General features: G+C 36.7%; 1 protein-coding gene across 1 annotated transcript; it reads right to left on the bottom strand.

Moving 5' to 3' along the window:
• Positions 1-242: 242 nt before the first annotated feature.
• LOC143459209 (receptor-type tyrosine-protein phosphatase N2-like) lies at positions 243-14140 on the bottom strand. Its single transcript, XM_076956250.1, has 20 exons — positions 13994-14140; positions 11706-11759; positions 11435-11479; positions 11132-11178; positions 10922-10949; positions 9770-9913; positions 9481-9633; positions 8234-8292; positions 7652-7876; positions 7433-7461; positions 3415-3482; positions 3251-3312; positions 2941-3090; positions 2756-2833; positions 2446-2538; positions 1955-2170; positions 1602-1799; positions 1153-1319; positions 616-817; positions 243-416 (listed from the first exon to the last, which is right to left on the bottom strand). The coding sequence occupies exons 1-20, from the start codon at positions 14070-14072 to the stop codon at positions 345-347; spliced, it is 2169 nt and encodes a 722-aa protein (XP_076812365.1). The 5' UTR covers positions 14073-14140; the 3' UTR covers positions 243-344.
• Between the last annotated feature and the right edge of the window lie 3916 nt (positions 14141-18056).

Raw genomic sequence — 18056 nt, 5'->3', positions numbered from 1 at the left:
CAATTTGGTTAAAATTAAGTGAAGGGATTTCCCCGAACGGAGTAGCAATATTTTTGAAAATAGAGAACGATTAAAATTCGCAAATAATAATAACAAAGCTCTTCACTGAACTACTATTGGTTGGATTTCGCAACTGCTAACCGTGTTTTAACTCATTTCTACGCGTCCGGCACTTTCGGACGAAGTTGGTTGGAAGCTTAACGAAGTGGGGCTAATCATCCAACAATTGCTCACGCTGCCACTCTACAAAAACTGCACATTTATTGTAGTACGAAAATTCTGACAACATTGCACGAACAAAGTAATAAAACAACATCTACAAACTGTAAAAAAATATGAATACTTCAACGAGATAAAGTTCTGAGAATTGCGTTGACTTCTTCGGCCACACAAGTGAGAGAAAATTTAAATTGTTCCTGAAAAAAAAAGGGGGTTTGATTAGGTTCGGATCAACATCTGTAACACACGCGACGTTGCTAAAGGCTTAAACTATTGTCGACGGTTTGTTTGAAAGATTTGCATCTTTAAGAATGAAGAACCAGTGAAAACATGGCAGCGAACATAGTTAAATTAAACTTCTGAAAATCTAACGCAATACTCTGTAAAGATAATCACCTTTGTAGCGACCATGCCACCTGCTCTCTGATCCCTTAAGTGTTCTAACGTGGCCTCCATATCGATTTCCTTTGAAGTTCCTTTGATCAATCGATTGATGACAAGATCAAAGAGAATGTAACTTCCGGTCCTGCCGCATCCGTCACTGCAATGCACAACCACAGGGGGGTGCCCGATGCTTCGAAAACATTTGCCGACTTTCCTGTAAATTCAGAAGCGAAACTGGTTACCCACTGACAGTTACAGGCATTACAAACCAGCTTAACGCCGGTCTAGGTCTGATAAATTCTGTTGGTGATCGCTTGAAATAGCTCGGTCTTATTGTGCAGAGGAAGTAGTTGATTCGATGGCAGTGCACATCCACGAACGATCACTTTTATTACTATGCAACTAACATAAATGGAAAGTTGCATAATAGAAAAATGACGCTTGGTGATGGCAGCAGGTTGCTCACACCATTGCCCGACTGGTACAGGCGCACTAAGCCTTAAATATAAACTATGACTGCGAGGACAGATAAATACGTATCCTACTTACCTCCGTAAATCGAGCAGAGGTTTTGGAGATGACGGTACACCATCGAGAGGCCAGGATAGAAAATGGAACTGGGTAATGGTCCTAACTTCTCTACTGATCAAGTCTTTCAAATACAAGTTGCGCACCAGATAATCTTCGCACCAAATGTGCTCAGACACCAAGTGAATCTACAAAAACACAACGCATTTTGTTTCTGGAAATGTGTATAACTTTATCGTCGGTAACTATTCTTCGACACTGTTGACTGCCACCGCTAAGCTGACTTAATCTACAAGTGAAATATAATCAATCTCTTGCAATATTAATGAAAATGAAGTGATGCTGCTAGGACCAGCAGATGGTTTATTGCATTTTAAAAATAATCTTGATAAGGGAAGAAATTCGTTCTGATGACTTCGCACAGTTCAACAGAAACATTAAATATTTAACGTGCATGAAATATTGAATACCTCGTAATTACTATACACTGTGGATCCTTCATCTGGCCAGTATCGTGCACACTGTGCTATGCCCTCTTCAGCAAGTGGAGTCAGCATAACTATGGCAACCACCCCTTGTTCCCAGACCATCTGCCAGAAGTGATGTATGGTTGACGAAAGTGGGCCTTGAGTAGCAATGAAAGATGGCCAGCGAGGATTGTTGTCAATCTGAAACAAATTGTTAACCTTGACTCACTACTATGATGACATCAACGAATTACTCTAGAAGGAACCTCAGTGTTACAAAAATTTATACACGGAAACTATCAGTCATGGTAACAAACGAGGTCGTTAAAAACCAACATTATCAACCAGTTACTTACTATATAACTAGCGTTGACGTAATCGCCCTCCATTGGGTTATTGGACGCGCTCAATTTTACACGATTATGATCAAAAGGTACTGCATATTTTGAACGATTTTTAGCACCATTATTCATTGCCACATCAGTTGTTACATCATCAGCAACGTATGTGCAAAGCACCTCCCAGTCTTTATCAAGTCCGTCTTTATTCCGCAACTGGTCCTCCATATAAGACTGTATAACAATAATGTGCTAATAAACGTCATCCATATTAGTTTTATCAAGATCAATAATTACACAAAATCAAAAATACTGAATAATATCATCTGCAGATGGTGTTAGACCGACAGCACATTTATATAAGGGTAAGATACAACTTATTGCTTTTAAAAAATTGGAGCATTTAAAACTTCCAGTGAGAATATTCTGATAACTACTGCTCTGGACATGTGTCCATCAAGCATAAGATAGAATAACAATATCCTATTTAACTTGTAATATTTTCTCACCAAGATGGTGTGGCTTGTAGATATATCCAGGGTGTCTGTAACCGGTTCCTCAAACCATGGTGATAAGCAGGAACTTCCAGCTGAAGTGCTTTCCTGGCAATAAAACACAATTATCTGAATTATGGCCTTTACAATGTAACCAACGTCAGCATACTCTGGGATTAGTAAAGGCAAGCCTTGTACTGTGTATATGCATGTAGATGTGAGCATAGCAAAGGAAAAAGCATTGGTCTACCTAAAATTTTAACCTTGTTTAAGACAACACCAAAAGCTGTACAAAAAGATTTTACGACACAATAACTTAACAAACCTTGCTTTTCTGAAGTAATGGATCTACTACACCAGCCGATTCATTCGATTTACTGGCATAGTGCTGACGACATAATTCCTGCATAAATAGCCAGAGGTTATTTATTCTAAACAGACAAGTCAGGAAGCAGTGTAGCACATCTACAGCTAACTAACCAAAGAAACTACACCAAAATTTTATCTCACTTGGTAATCATCATCAGATTGTTCAGATGAAACGCCAAGTAACTTTTCCCTGGCTTTGCCCGATTTCATGCAGTAGATAGCGACTGAAACGACCACTATGCAGACCACCAACACAACGACTACAGCGATAACCACGATGAAGGTAGTTTCCTGTCAAACCAGCACTAAATCACTAATGGCACGTTTCGTTCTCAGACGATTAGGTCAGACGCTTCGTAGCGTGGCAAAGTTTTGTGTTTATAAAGAACAGACTTGCACACGCTATGGGTATACTGGAATCCGTGTAGCTTATCAATACATCAGCACTTACTTGGTACAGAACGTGACCAACTTTAGAACTTCCACTTATTTTAACATTATTTGCCGGCGACCCTGTGTGTAAATATTTGCTAAGTGAAAGCCTCTTTAAACAAGACGCCATTAAACAGCCTAACTACCAGTAACCTTAACAACAAACCACGAAAATCAACTTACCGTTTAAATTTAAAGCATCTTGTCCAGTTGGCCCAGTACCGGTAACGGCACTGGCAGCTTTTTCATTTCTACCAACAAGAAAGCATCACTATTAATCGCTTTTACTGTTAAAAGCTCCTAAACAAACTAACCGCACGCAGCAAGCATCCACTTTCAAATAAAATGGCGGCAGGAAACCACGTTTCTAGAACAAGGGCACATACGAAATCTTTTATGACGCCATACCAGACTTGGTATGAGCTCAAAAACGGCCATTGTTACGTCACATAGAGCGCAGTTTTAGAAATATCCAGTCGAGCATGAAAACTAAATGGACGACAATAAAAGCGAATTTTCGAGCCAAATTAGGTCAATCCTCGATAACAGCGAAAGACGCGGTGGTACGCGGCCCTTTTTTTGCAGCTACCCATCTGCTAATTACTCGGCTTTCTTCACTAACAACCGAACGGGACTGAATGAGCAGCAACCGATGAAAACCTTTTCATTCAGCATTGTTCACACAAGTGCGCTAACACGTCACAATAAAACAGCAAGCATTCTGAGGCCTAATTGGGTTAAGCTGGCATAAACTTCCCCTATGTGAGCAGGAACACTTCTACCACACCCAGGCCTTGCGCAATCTCGACATTTGCTTTAGGAATGCCGCGTGCTCGCACACACACGCCACGCCGCGCATCTGCTCATTGAGCTACCTCCCTTGGGTTTGAGGCGACGTCATAATTGTAAAAAGAAACCAGGCCGAAAAAGGCGCCAATATCGGGAGCGGGAAAATCAATCAAATGAAAAGGCGGAAGACTGCGATTGAGCCTGGTTTCTCCTCGCTACGTTATAGCTGCCCTACGCAAGGCAAATGTCAATTCATTTTTTCACATTTGCAAAGACAGAAGGCTGAGCGTTTCCTAATTTTCTGCGACAAAACCTGTTGGAATTGCTCAAATTACGCTCGGGCGAAATTTCGATGCAGTTATTATAATAAATTTGTTCACGGCGCCTTGATTTTAGTGGACTAAGCCTAAGAACTCTGCGTCTTAAACGTTGCCGATAAAACTAATTGGTGCCCGTGCAAAATCTCATGAAAGAACACACACATGCGCGTACGTAATCTGTTTCCTTTTTCCGCCCTTTATGTGATCACGTGGTACCATTGACCCCGGCATGACGTCACATATTGCTGCATTTAGAAATTGTTTAAAGGTTTGTGGGAAAAAACGAAAGAACAAAAAATTTCCATTGACAAACGTGACAAAACGCAACAAACCTTTTGCTTGCTGCAGCCCAATCCAAAATCAAGGGCTGGTTGGATTCGAAGAATGTTATTCGTCGCTCACAGTTCCTCTAAGCATGCTCGAATGCTAATAATTTGACGCCTTCCATCTGCTACCTAATACTCAGCTTCCAGCTAAAGCTGCGCAAATTGTCCACCGTAAATAAAATCGTTCGGAAACGGTACAAACGCACACGCGAACGCCTGTAAACTGAGCGATCTATGCATTGCCTTAGGCTATACAAAGCTCCAGTCAATACGCGCGATACTGGACGACCTAGGTGCTAGGAGCTTAATGAACGCCTTCGCTCCCGCCGAATCGATAAGTTTTTCATGAATAATTCAAAGCTAGGCGCGTTTGGAACAACCGACTCTGTACTTAAGGCCCTGGAGAGCGACGCACAACGGTAGGTTGCCATGACGACCGCCGTAAAAAAAGAATATAAAATAGTGACGAAACAATAAAAGGTTTGCTGAGAGTGCTTCATTGGAGAGCTCCTCCAAAAATGGTTAAAGTCGAACAAAGGCGGTTAAAAACAAGCCGCAACCAAAGAATTTCAACAAAAACGAAAAAACAACAATCTTCCAGCGTGCTTCCAAGTGGTTACTGTAAGCTTGGAAATTCTGTGATTCTTAAACTGAAGTTTTTTCAAACAAAAGCGTACAAGTATCCGGCGTACTTGGAAGAACGTTCGGGCCTGATATACCCTGGCACTTTACAAGCCAATTAGGGTTGTTTATCAGTATACCGACTACAATTTTCTCATAGATTGCAACATTATGAAGTCCCGCTCTTTCAACACTGAAAGTCAATAGGCCTAATGACGAACATTAGGGTTTGTCTGCAAGCTAACAAAACTATAAATACAGCACATTTCGAAGCCATGCTGGTACATGCGCGCTTGATGGTGTAATTTCTGCAAGCTATGCACCAAGCTAATAGCAAGAAATATACCGAAGAAATTACCAAATGGCTGCTACGAAAATCGGCCAGCTATAATGGCGTAAATAATTTAATTTCACGCCAACAGACGATCCATTTATATGGACCAGCCGGTGATAGTATGCGCAGAGTGCTACCAATACTATAACAGTCAGAGAGCAAACCAAACAGATCGTTGAGCAAATAAACCATGAACCGCGATGTTCCTTATCCAAAGGAGAGATTAGTCTTACAGGAAAAAGCATATTTGTTTCTTTACCGCACGAGACACACACGGAAAGCGCGCGCAGAAGGTATTAAAAAAATCAATACTTAGATGGTTTGACTGTGGGGCATGGTGCTAACTGCTAGCTATAAGTTCACCATTTGAGCGGTAATTCACACAGGGAATGTTTTCTTATTGAAGTAATAGCGATGTTTACTCTGTAATATAACCGACTCGGACTACACAAACAAGCGACAAAAAACTAAATATTCCACAAAGGGCAAATTCCAGTGAAAGTGCAACTTCACGGATTGCAAAGTTTTGAAAAGCTTTCACTGATAGTTTTGTTATTTTTTTAACACAAAACTTTTTACTGTCCTTACAATAATAAACGATTGTAAGATTAAACAACAAATAAAACAAGTAAAACGAAGCAATATGAGAATAAAAACGCAGCCTCACCACGCGCAGTGATCAACTAAACAGCTCTATCGTGTCCTTAAATAGGCATTTTATTTGGTGTTTGTTAAATAGGCAACATCACGATTTACAACCAACATTCCTACAACATGCCCGCTACTGTAGCTTTGCATTTGGGTAGTGAATAAATGCCTTCGAGCGAAATTACGCAAAAGCTATTAAGCCACTGACGTTTGCTACCGTTCGGCACTCGCTTGTCCTTCACTCCAGCTATTGTTTACCGTTAGGTAGCGTCAGAAAACAAAGCTTTTTTTTCTGACTGTCATTGCCTGCGGAAATTTTTGTCATATCTGGGTCAGGCAATCTTAATGAAAGAAAGGGGCGGTTTAGTTAGTATTAAAACGATGACTAGCTGCTATTCAAAGCAAGTTAAAAGTATCGATGTTAAGGTATTGACATATCTCAAACCTTACCAAAAAATGCATAAAACCATTAACATTCGATAGAACTTCCATATTATCAATTTTATGTGCTATATGTTGCTTCAAAATTACATCTTTGTGATGCAAAAACCTTTGGCAAATTCTTTTATTGAAAGAATTTAATCTGGGTTATGCAAATTTCAATAAAACAGACTGCAACTGTAATTATCCCTTGCCAACTTTTCCTGTTTAGTCAATAAATGATTTTGATGCCACACAATCGTTTATTGGAGGACAAGTGCCTCGTTTCTTCCCCCTAGCGGATGCACAAAATTGCAAGAAACATAACTGACAATAATGCAGTCATTTTGTTCTTTGGCTGAATTTTTATCTGCCCTTTACCAAACTGTGTTCAAACTGTTATTTAAGTCTTACTGGTGTACACCGTGGCGCTATCGATAAATCAGTACAAGTCGTAACAGATTAAAAGTAAACAATAAAAACAAAGAAACCGACAAAGGAAAAGTGTTGCCGGTGCCAATATTAGATTTTCTAAATATCCAAAAAGTAAACATGGGTCTATTTCACTTATGCAAGCAAATATGGAGGCCTGAATGGAATGGCATTATGACATCATAACCTCTAAATACTGGTTTGGCGTGCAAAAGTGAACTTGACCCTGGCCTGAACAATAACCTCTGTTCTATCTATATGACTGTATTGCTTTACCACAAGAAAACAAAATATAACAATGTTGGACTTACCCGCTGGGGTCTTGTGGTGATAATGGTATCTGCAAAAATATTACAATGATTAATAAACCCTAAATATATACAATATTAATAAACGATATACTCTTGAATGTAATTGCTTGAATTAAAAAGTAGATTGATTTATTTGGCACGGAAAATGTCCGATAATATCCTGACAGGTTTCAGAGTTGCAAGTTCATTAACAGAAGGCACAAGCAGCAAAACACTCACCTCCAACCCTGCTTTCTTGAACATCTTTATCTTTGATGGATTCTCATCATCGTTTGAAATTCCTAAGTTTCTAGGAGGAACAGCTTGATGTCTTGTCTGATGTGGAGGATCAGAGGTAGTTGAATTAACTTGATCAGACTTTTTTCTGCTTTTGGGAGCCAATGGGTCAGATTTCAGGACAGGGGGAGGGTCATTTCTGACGTTATATTTCGCAGCAGTTTTGTCCTGAAATGAAAATAATAAGCAAGTTCACCATGAACTTATTGATGTGTCTCTGTTGCACGATACAGCGATAAATATCAACAATTGTTACTGGTGAATGCTACTGATGACAAAACATTATTTATCAATGACAATTTGCATAATTTTGTGACAAAATTTCTTTGAAATAAAACTTTTTAGTGATGTAATATTGTAGAAAGAGTGGCCATTATAAGCAGTTGTAGAACTACTCATTAAAGCTGTCTCCATATTGTCTCCAAAATAATGTAAACAGAGTATGAATGTAGTGAGTTTGTTTAAGACTGATACAATGACATAAAAAGCCCAAAAAATCATACAAAAATCTCCGAGAAATCTTACATTTTTCAGAAGTGAATCCACAGACGCGTGTGATTGGTATGGCTCACTCTCTTTCTGATCTTGAAACAAACACAGCATTAAAAATGACTTTGAACGATTCAAATAGTTTTTTTTTAAAAGTTCCAGTAATAGGCAACAATCATCACTTAATAACAATTTAGTCCACGGATTTCAAGACATTACCATCACAAAACAGGACAGTAAGTAGGGCAATATTGACTAAATTTAGCAAGAAATAGATCAAATCAGAGAGTTTGCAATAAATAAGACAAATGAGTGTTATTTATGGCAGGAAATGTCATGTCAGGCAAAGTATGCAACTGCGGGAAAGGAGGATTCATGACTATTTGCTACACTATTTGCTACACTATTTTCACAACAACTACTGCAAAGGCAATGATCCAAAGTATTAAGAAGTTAGAGCTTCCGGTGTGATTAGTTTAAGCTGAGCAGTTGAGGGCACATATGGTGTAGGAAGGTAAAAATGGTTGGCTCCAAATCTAAGAACTTCCTTCAGCTGTTTAAGTGGGAGACATGTCACTTCCCAAACTGGTAGCTGAAAGCCAGGTATTAAATATCTATTTTATAATATGCTTGAATTATGGACGCTAATAGGTGATTAAATGCAAATTTGGCCCTTTAGAGAAAAAAGTATATTGTTGGTGTAGCAACACAGTAGCAAGCAGAGCTTTGGAGCCGGAGCCAGAGCCCCGGAGCCGTGCATTTTCACCGGAGCTCTTCGTGAAATTCAAATGGAGCCGGAGCAGGAGCTGGAGCCAGTTGTTTGAAACATAGCTCCGGCTCCGATGTATTTCATAAGATGCTATGCTACTAGTCTACTACTATTGGCTAAATTCACATAATTTAAGAGCAACCCTTCACAAAATTAAGAATTACTGGGGATTTGACAGCAGAGCAGTCACATGTTCATAGCTGCAACCGATGGTACTGACTACTGACTGACCCATTGAAATAGATATTCCAAATTGAGCCTTCATCTTTAAACCTCAGTTTGTGACGTAATGGAGCCGGAGCAGTGGTATCAATGAGCTCCGGAGCTGGAGCTGGAGCTAATTTATGATAAAAGAGAGCTCCGGAGCTGGAGCTGGAGCAATTCAAAATTTACGCCTGCTCCGAAGCCCTGGTAGCAAGTATGCAAAATCTCAGAATTATTGAAATCGACTACTTGTCTGCAAAAGGAATGGTTGAATAGCACAACACAAAAAAACAAACTACTGATGGAATACCTTCTTCTTTCAAAAACCTTTCAGCGATTGCATCGGAAAGCATCTTCAATTCTCTGTCATTCAGCTGATTGATGCTGATACCATGTTTTTCCAAATTTGAGTTCGCTTTGGAAATCAGGTTGACAAAGCGATGAATTCGAGCTTGCTTCAAGGCTGCAATGTATGCAAGGGTAAGAAAGCATTCTACTTTGTGGCAAGCTAACACAGGAAGATAATACCAAGTATTTCAATGCAACTTTACCAGCACTTCCCTCAATGGCATTAATTCAGATAAGGAGAAAGCCTTCACCTTTTTCTTGCTTGATAAATAGTCGTGCCATTTTCGTCGCCAGTTGATCCAACTCAGAATTTGTGAACTCGGAAAATGTGAGCTTTTTCGTTTTCAAGTAAACCTGAACCTCATGCACCAGCCCCAGGAGGTGTTTGTATGATTCTGAAACAAAAATTGTTTTAAAATTTTATTGTCAAAAAATGACTTCCATTGGCCAGAAGCTGCATAGGTTGTGTGAAATAAATGCAGTCACTTATCAAAAAGGGAAAATAAGACAAATAAATTGTTGATCTTCTTGTTAAAGAAAACTTTAAGAGCAGACATTAAGCGTGAGTGAGTGTCAGAATTTGATATTTTGTAGTCTTCAACTGTGTTTAATCAAACTGATTCACAATATGATGAGCAATAAATTAAACACGTTCAAGTATTGATCTGCCAATTCTGATTCGACTTAGTCGAATATCTCGATGTAAAAATCAATATGTTATATATATTTAAAGGTAACTGGGCCTATAGCCTGTGACGTGGTTATTAAAATCGGGTCATGGTTAATGTAATGGAAGCATTTATACACAAATGGATGCAGTTGTAGCAATGGATGTAAATATCTGAATTACAAAAGCACTGGTAATTGCAAGAAACCTGATATCTTTTAATGAACTCTCCCACATAATTATGCTGATTTTATCAATGGAATTACTTTAATACAATTAAAAAGGGAAAATGGCATAGACAACCCACAATAACACATTTAAATTACATTAACTGTCAAGCAAAGAGAGTTGCCGTATATTGCAATATTTATGAGGCCTTGGGCAGTGCAGGGTAATGATCAGCTTGGGAAAGCCAGAGATTACACACAAACACAGGAAATTCCAACGGCCAGAGACAAAGAAATGCACAAAAACATGCATCATTGGAGAGCCTATTCTTGACAAAGGAAGCTTCTAGGTTAATTACAACATGTTTTACAAACCCCAATGCAATCACTGGGAACATGCTCTTTATTGGCCCATTAACCACAACTACACAATTCTATTTTTGTAAGCAAACAGGGTTATAAATGTAATACATTATTATGTATGCGTTTATTTGATCTTGTGTGTGTGTGGGAAAATGGTTTTAATGGTTTACTTACTTGGAAAAAAAACGTTTAAAATGTTTACTTACTTGGCTGAAGAAACGGGTAAGGTTGAGCCTAAATATTAAAATAAGTAAAATGAAATCAATACTAAGTGACTAATAATGAAAGTATTGTAATAAAAAGTTAATTACTGTCAATACAGTGTCATGAGAAGCTCTTCAAAAGCATGAAGTAGCTTGCAATTTCGTAAAAAGACAACAACATCAGGTTAATTGATTTATGAAAATCTTACTTACGTTTGACTTCGTGTGTGTTTTGAAGCCAATAATATTAGATTTATAACCTGCGCAAAAAAACACTGTAATCCAAATTGCGAAGATCATAAAACAGCAATAGATAGATAGATACATAGTTACAAACTAAAATATTTCTTTCAAAGTTGAGATCACTGCAAAAACTTAGAAAAGAAACCAGTCGCCAATGATAGATATACACCTGTTCCATAATCAGAGACAACCTCATAGTTATAATAAAGTGTAAGTGACAATTGTATGATGAAGAGATTATACAACGAAGCTCGGCTGAAAATTCAAACTCACCGTTGCCGGGATAAAAGTTTTGTACACAGTCTCCTATAAATCCATCTGTAATGTATTTAGCGGATAAAAGGAATTTGAAATTAAAAAATTTCATGGAAAATAAGAAAGGGATCTTACAAGAATCAATAAATCAATAAATTCTCTAGAAAGCAGTGACAATGTTTTAGTGAAAGGATAAATTTTAGGTTAAATCATTGTATTCATAAACTACTCACTCTTAACAAAACCTACATAAACATTATAGTGTTTTTTACAAGTAACTGTCACCTACCGTCAACACAGTGTTGAGAAGGCGGGGCACACAATTCTGGTTCAATTAAACAGCCTGGAAAGTAAACATGAGCCTGGTTACATGATAAATACCAGAGATCTTTGTCATCCAAAGGGAGACACGATTGTCAAATCATACATTAAGAACTAGAATGGCAGATTAAGCGACATAACTAAAAAATAAAGTATATAAGTCTTCACCTCACAGGATTTACCATAAAAATCTAACATAAATGAAAGGATTTACGCAGATGAACACTGAACAATACAGTATAGCATATACACTATCACTGATTAAAATTTTAAATGTAGTCCGTAAATACAAATGTTTACTATAAATAATTGCTGTTGGTAGGTCAATGCAATTTCCTATATAATATGTGAAGGCTACAATTATCTCTGGCGCTGATGAGGATATGGTTTTTGAAGAGACTCGAATTAAAAGTGAGCATGCCACATAGAAATCTCTCACTGGACCGGTACATATGGGATTGTTTCCCATATAGTTATTTCTATGTTTGGTTTATCATTAATATGGCATCAACATAGAGGTAGCTGTCAACTGAACCTACAAGATAATCAAATAAATTTTTGTTGTTTTCTAACAAAAGAATCATAATACAGGTAAAATAAAATATGTTTCAATATTTGTATGTCAGTGGTAGTTATGGTAATGACAAAATGCTCAAAAATTAAATGCCATTTTAACACGACGTTAAATGTTGGAGAATATTGCAAATTGAATTTTGAATTCCAAATAAAAACCTAAGGACACAATGTATTGATTCCATAGCAGCTGCTTGACGTAGATGCCGATACTATCTGAATTTATCTTAAGCTAATGACATTCTGTTTTCCATCTTACAAAAATCTTATCAATATCTTCTCCAATAACACAAGGTAGGGTTATCTATGTGATGGTATTCCAAATGCCACTTTGATATGGAAAAGCAGTAGACAAGAAAATAGACCCCAAGTAGTTGAGAAACACAAAGTTTTTGGATATTACATGGACACACCAAACGGCGGTGACAGCAACTGACCAACTGGAAAATTACATATTTTTCAAAAATTATAGAACTGGAAATAAATTTAGCTCTAAGCAGATTGGTTGAATTAAAAACATTATTTGGATCATGTTTGATATATGATATATCATACTCTGACCCTGTTTCAAGTTTTTAAACATTGTTCTTCCAAGATGTAAAAGACCCATTTGATAACGCACAATAACAGCAATAACGTTATTCCAACAAAGGTTATTTCAACAAACCAGCAAAGCAATGAACAAACACTATACAATAGAAATAGCTGAACTAACAATTTTGTGAAAATGTCAGTGAATATCGTGAACAAGTGAATAGTATTTAATACAATGCATTACAATGTCACAAAACCCTGCACAATCAGAATGGTACGGGATTGTCGAATGTCACCATTTGTACCACCCATAAAGTCAACAGCATGAATAACTTAACTGCTACAAAAACAAATATCAACTTCCCAACAAAGGGAACATAGAAACAATGGGTAAATACATAGTTCTGGTCCGAACGAATCTGGACAAAATATGCAAGTCTTTGGAGTACTGTGTATGTAATTATCCAAATTTCGTCAAGACTAATACACATTTCATACTCGATGAGATGATTTGATAATAATGGAACATTACCGATACTAATATTCCACAGAATGCTGTTTATTAACTTGTACTTGCTATAAATAGTTCCGGTATGAACACGTATTCAATGTTACCTAATTAAAAAAATTATAATTATAGCCAATTCAAAAAAAAATTTATATATATATATGTATATATATATACAATTTTGTTAAGAATATACAAGAGCAAGGTGATAAAAATCTTCCAAACCACATTACAAAAAATGGAATATTATTTTCCTAGTGAGCTACTACAACTGTTTCTTATCACGCTTAAAATATGGCAAATATATGCCAATACCAATATGTCATAACAGACAAAAGTGCATTCGTGTATTGCAGTGACGGGAAACAAATGAAAAGGAAACGTCACAATTGTTGGACTGACACGGGTGCGAATTTTAACTTAAACTACTACTAAATAAAGTTAATAAAAATGCCATGACATAACCAACATTTATCATCTTTCAACTTGCATGTCATGTGAATTTATCGTAAAACAATTTAAATTTCCAATGTTATTAATCATATATTCTAGTAGAAATGATTTTAAATGTATCAGTATCAAAGCCAGTACAAACTAAGAACAAGGTTTCCTACAGGAACATAACCAAAATAAAGTCTTACCATATTTCCTGATAGCGTTTGATTGATGGTATCCGATTACTGAGGCACAAAGGACTATAATTAGATTGGTGCAAAACATAGCAGAAACTATACATATGGTAATTAGTTTCCTCCTGAAAAGAACATAGCTTCACTGGATAACTGTGCAAAGTACAACATACACAAATTAAATCAAAGGCAAAAGGCAGGGTAACAAATATTTCCAGTACTATAACCTGGTATCTCTAGTCAAAAATAGCTAAATTTCCACCACAGAAATTGCCATATTTTTAGTGACTATCCAAATTTTTGACATCCTCTTAATTATTAAGACTTAATAGAATAATATCACAAAATCTGGCAAAAAATAGCAGTTTAAGTTCATCGAGGAAAGACCTAGAAATTTTTAAAAAGCGTTTCAATAATTCGTTTCCAGTAACCACAAGAGTTTTAGAGTAAAACATGCATGAACATATTATCTACATATTAAAAACTTTATTTTGAAACAAACCTTTTTAGCATTGCATTTTGATCTTGACTTAAATATGACAAAGCAATAAACTAAACAAAATTAATTTATGAGGAAATTGTTGTTTCACAAAAAATCTTTGTCTTCAATCTAACTGGAGCATTTTGAAGTAATCTAGAGGCCTTCTCTTATAATACAATTTAGTAAAATAGCAGTACAAGCTATTCTTTTAACAAGAGGTTGTGAAATAATCACTTAACGAATTTCAAAATTTAATACGCCGTTGGAAATAATAAATCTTTCTTAAAACAATAACGTTATAATAATAACAGTAATGAACTTTACTCTTCAATACTAAATGTTAAACAAACATCACCACCTCCAAAAAATTCAACTTTTTGACTACTGACAAATAGTAGTTTCGTTAGCAACACTAGCTCATACTCAAATGCTCTAAAATATTTAAAAGCGCTTTTCTTTTAAGTATGTAAAATATATCAGTGTGTTATATTTTTGAATTTATAAAAAAATAACAAAACGCTTAATTTAACTGAGTCATTATATAACTAGTTTGTATTAGGGGAATATATGCTTGTATATTACACTAGTCAATATGCCGTCTCCATTTTTTAAATTAGAGCACTTAATTACATGTGCAGTAATAGCTAATAACATCACTAGTACATTAATACATGACTACGCTTCATCAAAATTAAAAGTGCTCATTGACATGCACAATTACCGCTGGCAAACCTGTCTTTACATAAAGAAGTTGATGAAGGTTCAGAATTATAACGAACATTTTATAGCTTTTTCAAAGCAAAACACAATGTCCTGAGTGTTGTTTCATTTCAAGGAAAAGCGTTTTACAATAATTTGATAGTTTTATATGTTCACTAGTGTTTTATATGCGTTATTGTGGTAATTACTGTTTGTAACCAAACACAGTTTAGTTTAGGAATTCATTTTCACCAAAGTTGTTTATCTACATTTATTTTTGAACTGCAGGGTATTGCCATTCTCAGTAAGATCTTGGTTGCGGCAAACAATGAAAAATGACAAGTGCTATGCGCAAAAATGCTCGAACGCAATGGAAGTGCGCACCTAGGTGCACAATTGCACAGTAATGTACACAGTTTGACTTATTTATTCCTTAAGTCAATTAAAAACTGTATTGAGTGTGTCGAGATGCCTAACTCTGCAGTCTGGGTTTATTTAACTTCTGAAAATCACAAAAGCATAACTGTCAGACCATGTGGCAGCTACCACCTCAATTTCAAAATCTTGTTCTAAAAAAAAGCAAAAACACAATTCACAAGAACATGAACATAGATTAAAAAAATTTAATAGTAAAAACGACAGTATAAACATACAAGGTGTATACGTATAGCAGAAGCGAAAGATTTTAAAAAATGTCAATGAGAAATTATATGGAAAAGTATGGCGCTTTTCATTGACATAACGTGCATGTGAAGACACAAATTTTGGCATGACACTGAAACCCGAAACCTCCAATTATCCAGGCCTATTAATTGATTTTTTTTTGCATTCAAACAAGCGAGTTTATTTGCCTTCTTTTTTAATATGACAGGGCATAGATGTTCAAGAACTTGTCTAGAAATAAACAATACTCCTTAGTGAAAGTGTGGCAGCTGCACGCATAAGATTCATCAATGCACATGCTTTTTTATCTTCACACCTATTTCTAATAAACAAACAAAGAAAAGGTGGTCACTTGAACGCCGATTTATAACAAGTAAAGGATGAGGCTTTGGTGCACGCCATTACACCAAAATTTCCATCATTGCTTGAACGATTTCTCATCGAAAACTGCTGCACTTTCCAGTTTGGATAATACTAGCCCAGTGTCCCATACAATTTTTGGGTCTGGTATGTAAGTGTACAACCACAAAATGCTTTTGCATTCTAGACCCAAGCTACCCAAATTGTGACGCCATCTGGTTGTGCACTTGTATACTAGACCCGCGTCTTGTGCAATTGAGGTTTTAAAATTCCACAAAAAGAAACAGTTGATTTCAAACAAATTATTCAGATTCAAACCGAAGTTGGCCAAAAATTTAATTTTTTTATTACTGTATTGCCACAAGGCTTGAAACTATACACGCTTTCAAATCTTCGCTGCCGGCAAGACAAACTGCAAACTTCTCTGTCTGTCCTCTGTCTGTCCACCGCCTATCTCCTTCTACTCTCATCCTGTAAAAGCGTGCAGTGTTGTACGTGAATGCAAGCAGTAAAAGCTAGACTCATTTTGCTCCAGATTTTGCCCTTTAGCGTCACCGACAGTATTAACCTTAAAGTTAAACACTCAACATAGAAAAAGCAATAAAATAGATGTAGGCCTAGCCTAGACTATATTTTGCATTAAATCACTTTCGGTGAAATATTATATTCCTAGCCTTAAGCCTCACGATTTTACCGTAGGTTACCGAAATTTTCTTCAATGTTTAAAAATCTTTTCTCCAGGCTTGCAGTACCGCATTAAGTTCTTCAATCTCCCCCTTTGTAGATGTTCATGTGTTTTAAAATGGTGAAAATAGGAAGAAAGGTCGTAACAAACCACCTGTCTCAAGGCATGTGTCTCGGATACTTGGCGGTAACGGTGGCATGTGTCTTGCACTGACCACTATAAAGAGATATCCATAAAATAGATCTAAAACGTTATGATTATTGTATGTCGATGGATTACTTGCTGCAGAACCTCCGGTAGGTTGGTTGAGCGGCTGCTAGCTGATTTCAAAATGACTTTTTCCACCTAATTAATTGTAGGCAGCTGTAAAAATAACTTCCAGTAGTCCTAGAAATATTTTGGCGCAAAACCTTTTTTCACAAAATAACACATCGAGTTCAGGACTTCCAAAGCACAATGCAAACAATTAACGGACAGGCAAATGCAACCAATTAACAATTAGCAGTTAGTTAATGTTTTTTAGTCTAGCAATGTGGATATTCCAACAAAGTCATCAAGGAGAGCGGAGACTATAAACTACTGATCTTGTTTTCATGGCTCCAAACAATCCTCACGGGCATATTTCTACAATACTTTGATATGTTACAAATGCACTTTTTATTTTCTTACTGGAACATACCGGTACTGTGAAGGAATGCATTTGTAAGATGACTGATGACGTGTGTAAGTAGCTTACTGCAATGTAGTTCATTAAGTTTATGATTAGTGCAATAATGTGGCATTCAATCGGCTTAGTGCACAAGAGATCCCTCCTGTTGTGATTTGGGGGCTGCTTTACAAAGCTTAACGTCACAAGCGTATAGCCACCTCACGCGGATTGATGGTGATCTGGCTAGCCGCTAGAGTAATAATGGTCGTGAGTGGCTTTTCAAAGCCAAATTCTTCTATTGAGATACACAATTGTTCTAAAAACAACGCTTGGTAGATATTACTTTAAATATTCGTTATTGCTATAACTTCCTATTAGCGACGTGAGGAATCGCTGCAAGATTCAAGCGATTGTTTCCACGTGAGTAGATGCGGCACGAGATATTACCAGTTCCTTCTTCAGTAAGCCAGTGACGAAGACTACCACAGATTAAGTTCTATTCTTGACATGTAATTAATATGTGGTAGAACATAGAACA

This window comes from Clavelina lepadiformis, chromosome 5, assembly GCF_947623445.1.
Source record: "Clavelina lepadiformis chromosome 5, kaClaLepa1.1, whole genome shotgun sequence".
NCBI classification, from domain to species: Eukaryota; Metazoa; Chordata; class Ascidiacea; order Aplousobranchia; family Clavelinidae; genus Clavelina; species Clavelina lepadiformis.
This window is presented reverse-complemented; position numbering and strand designations above follow the sequence as displayed.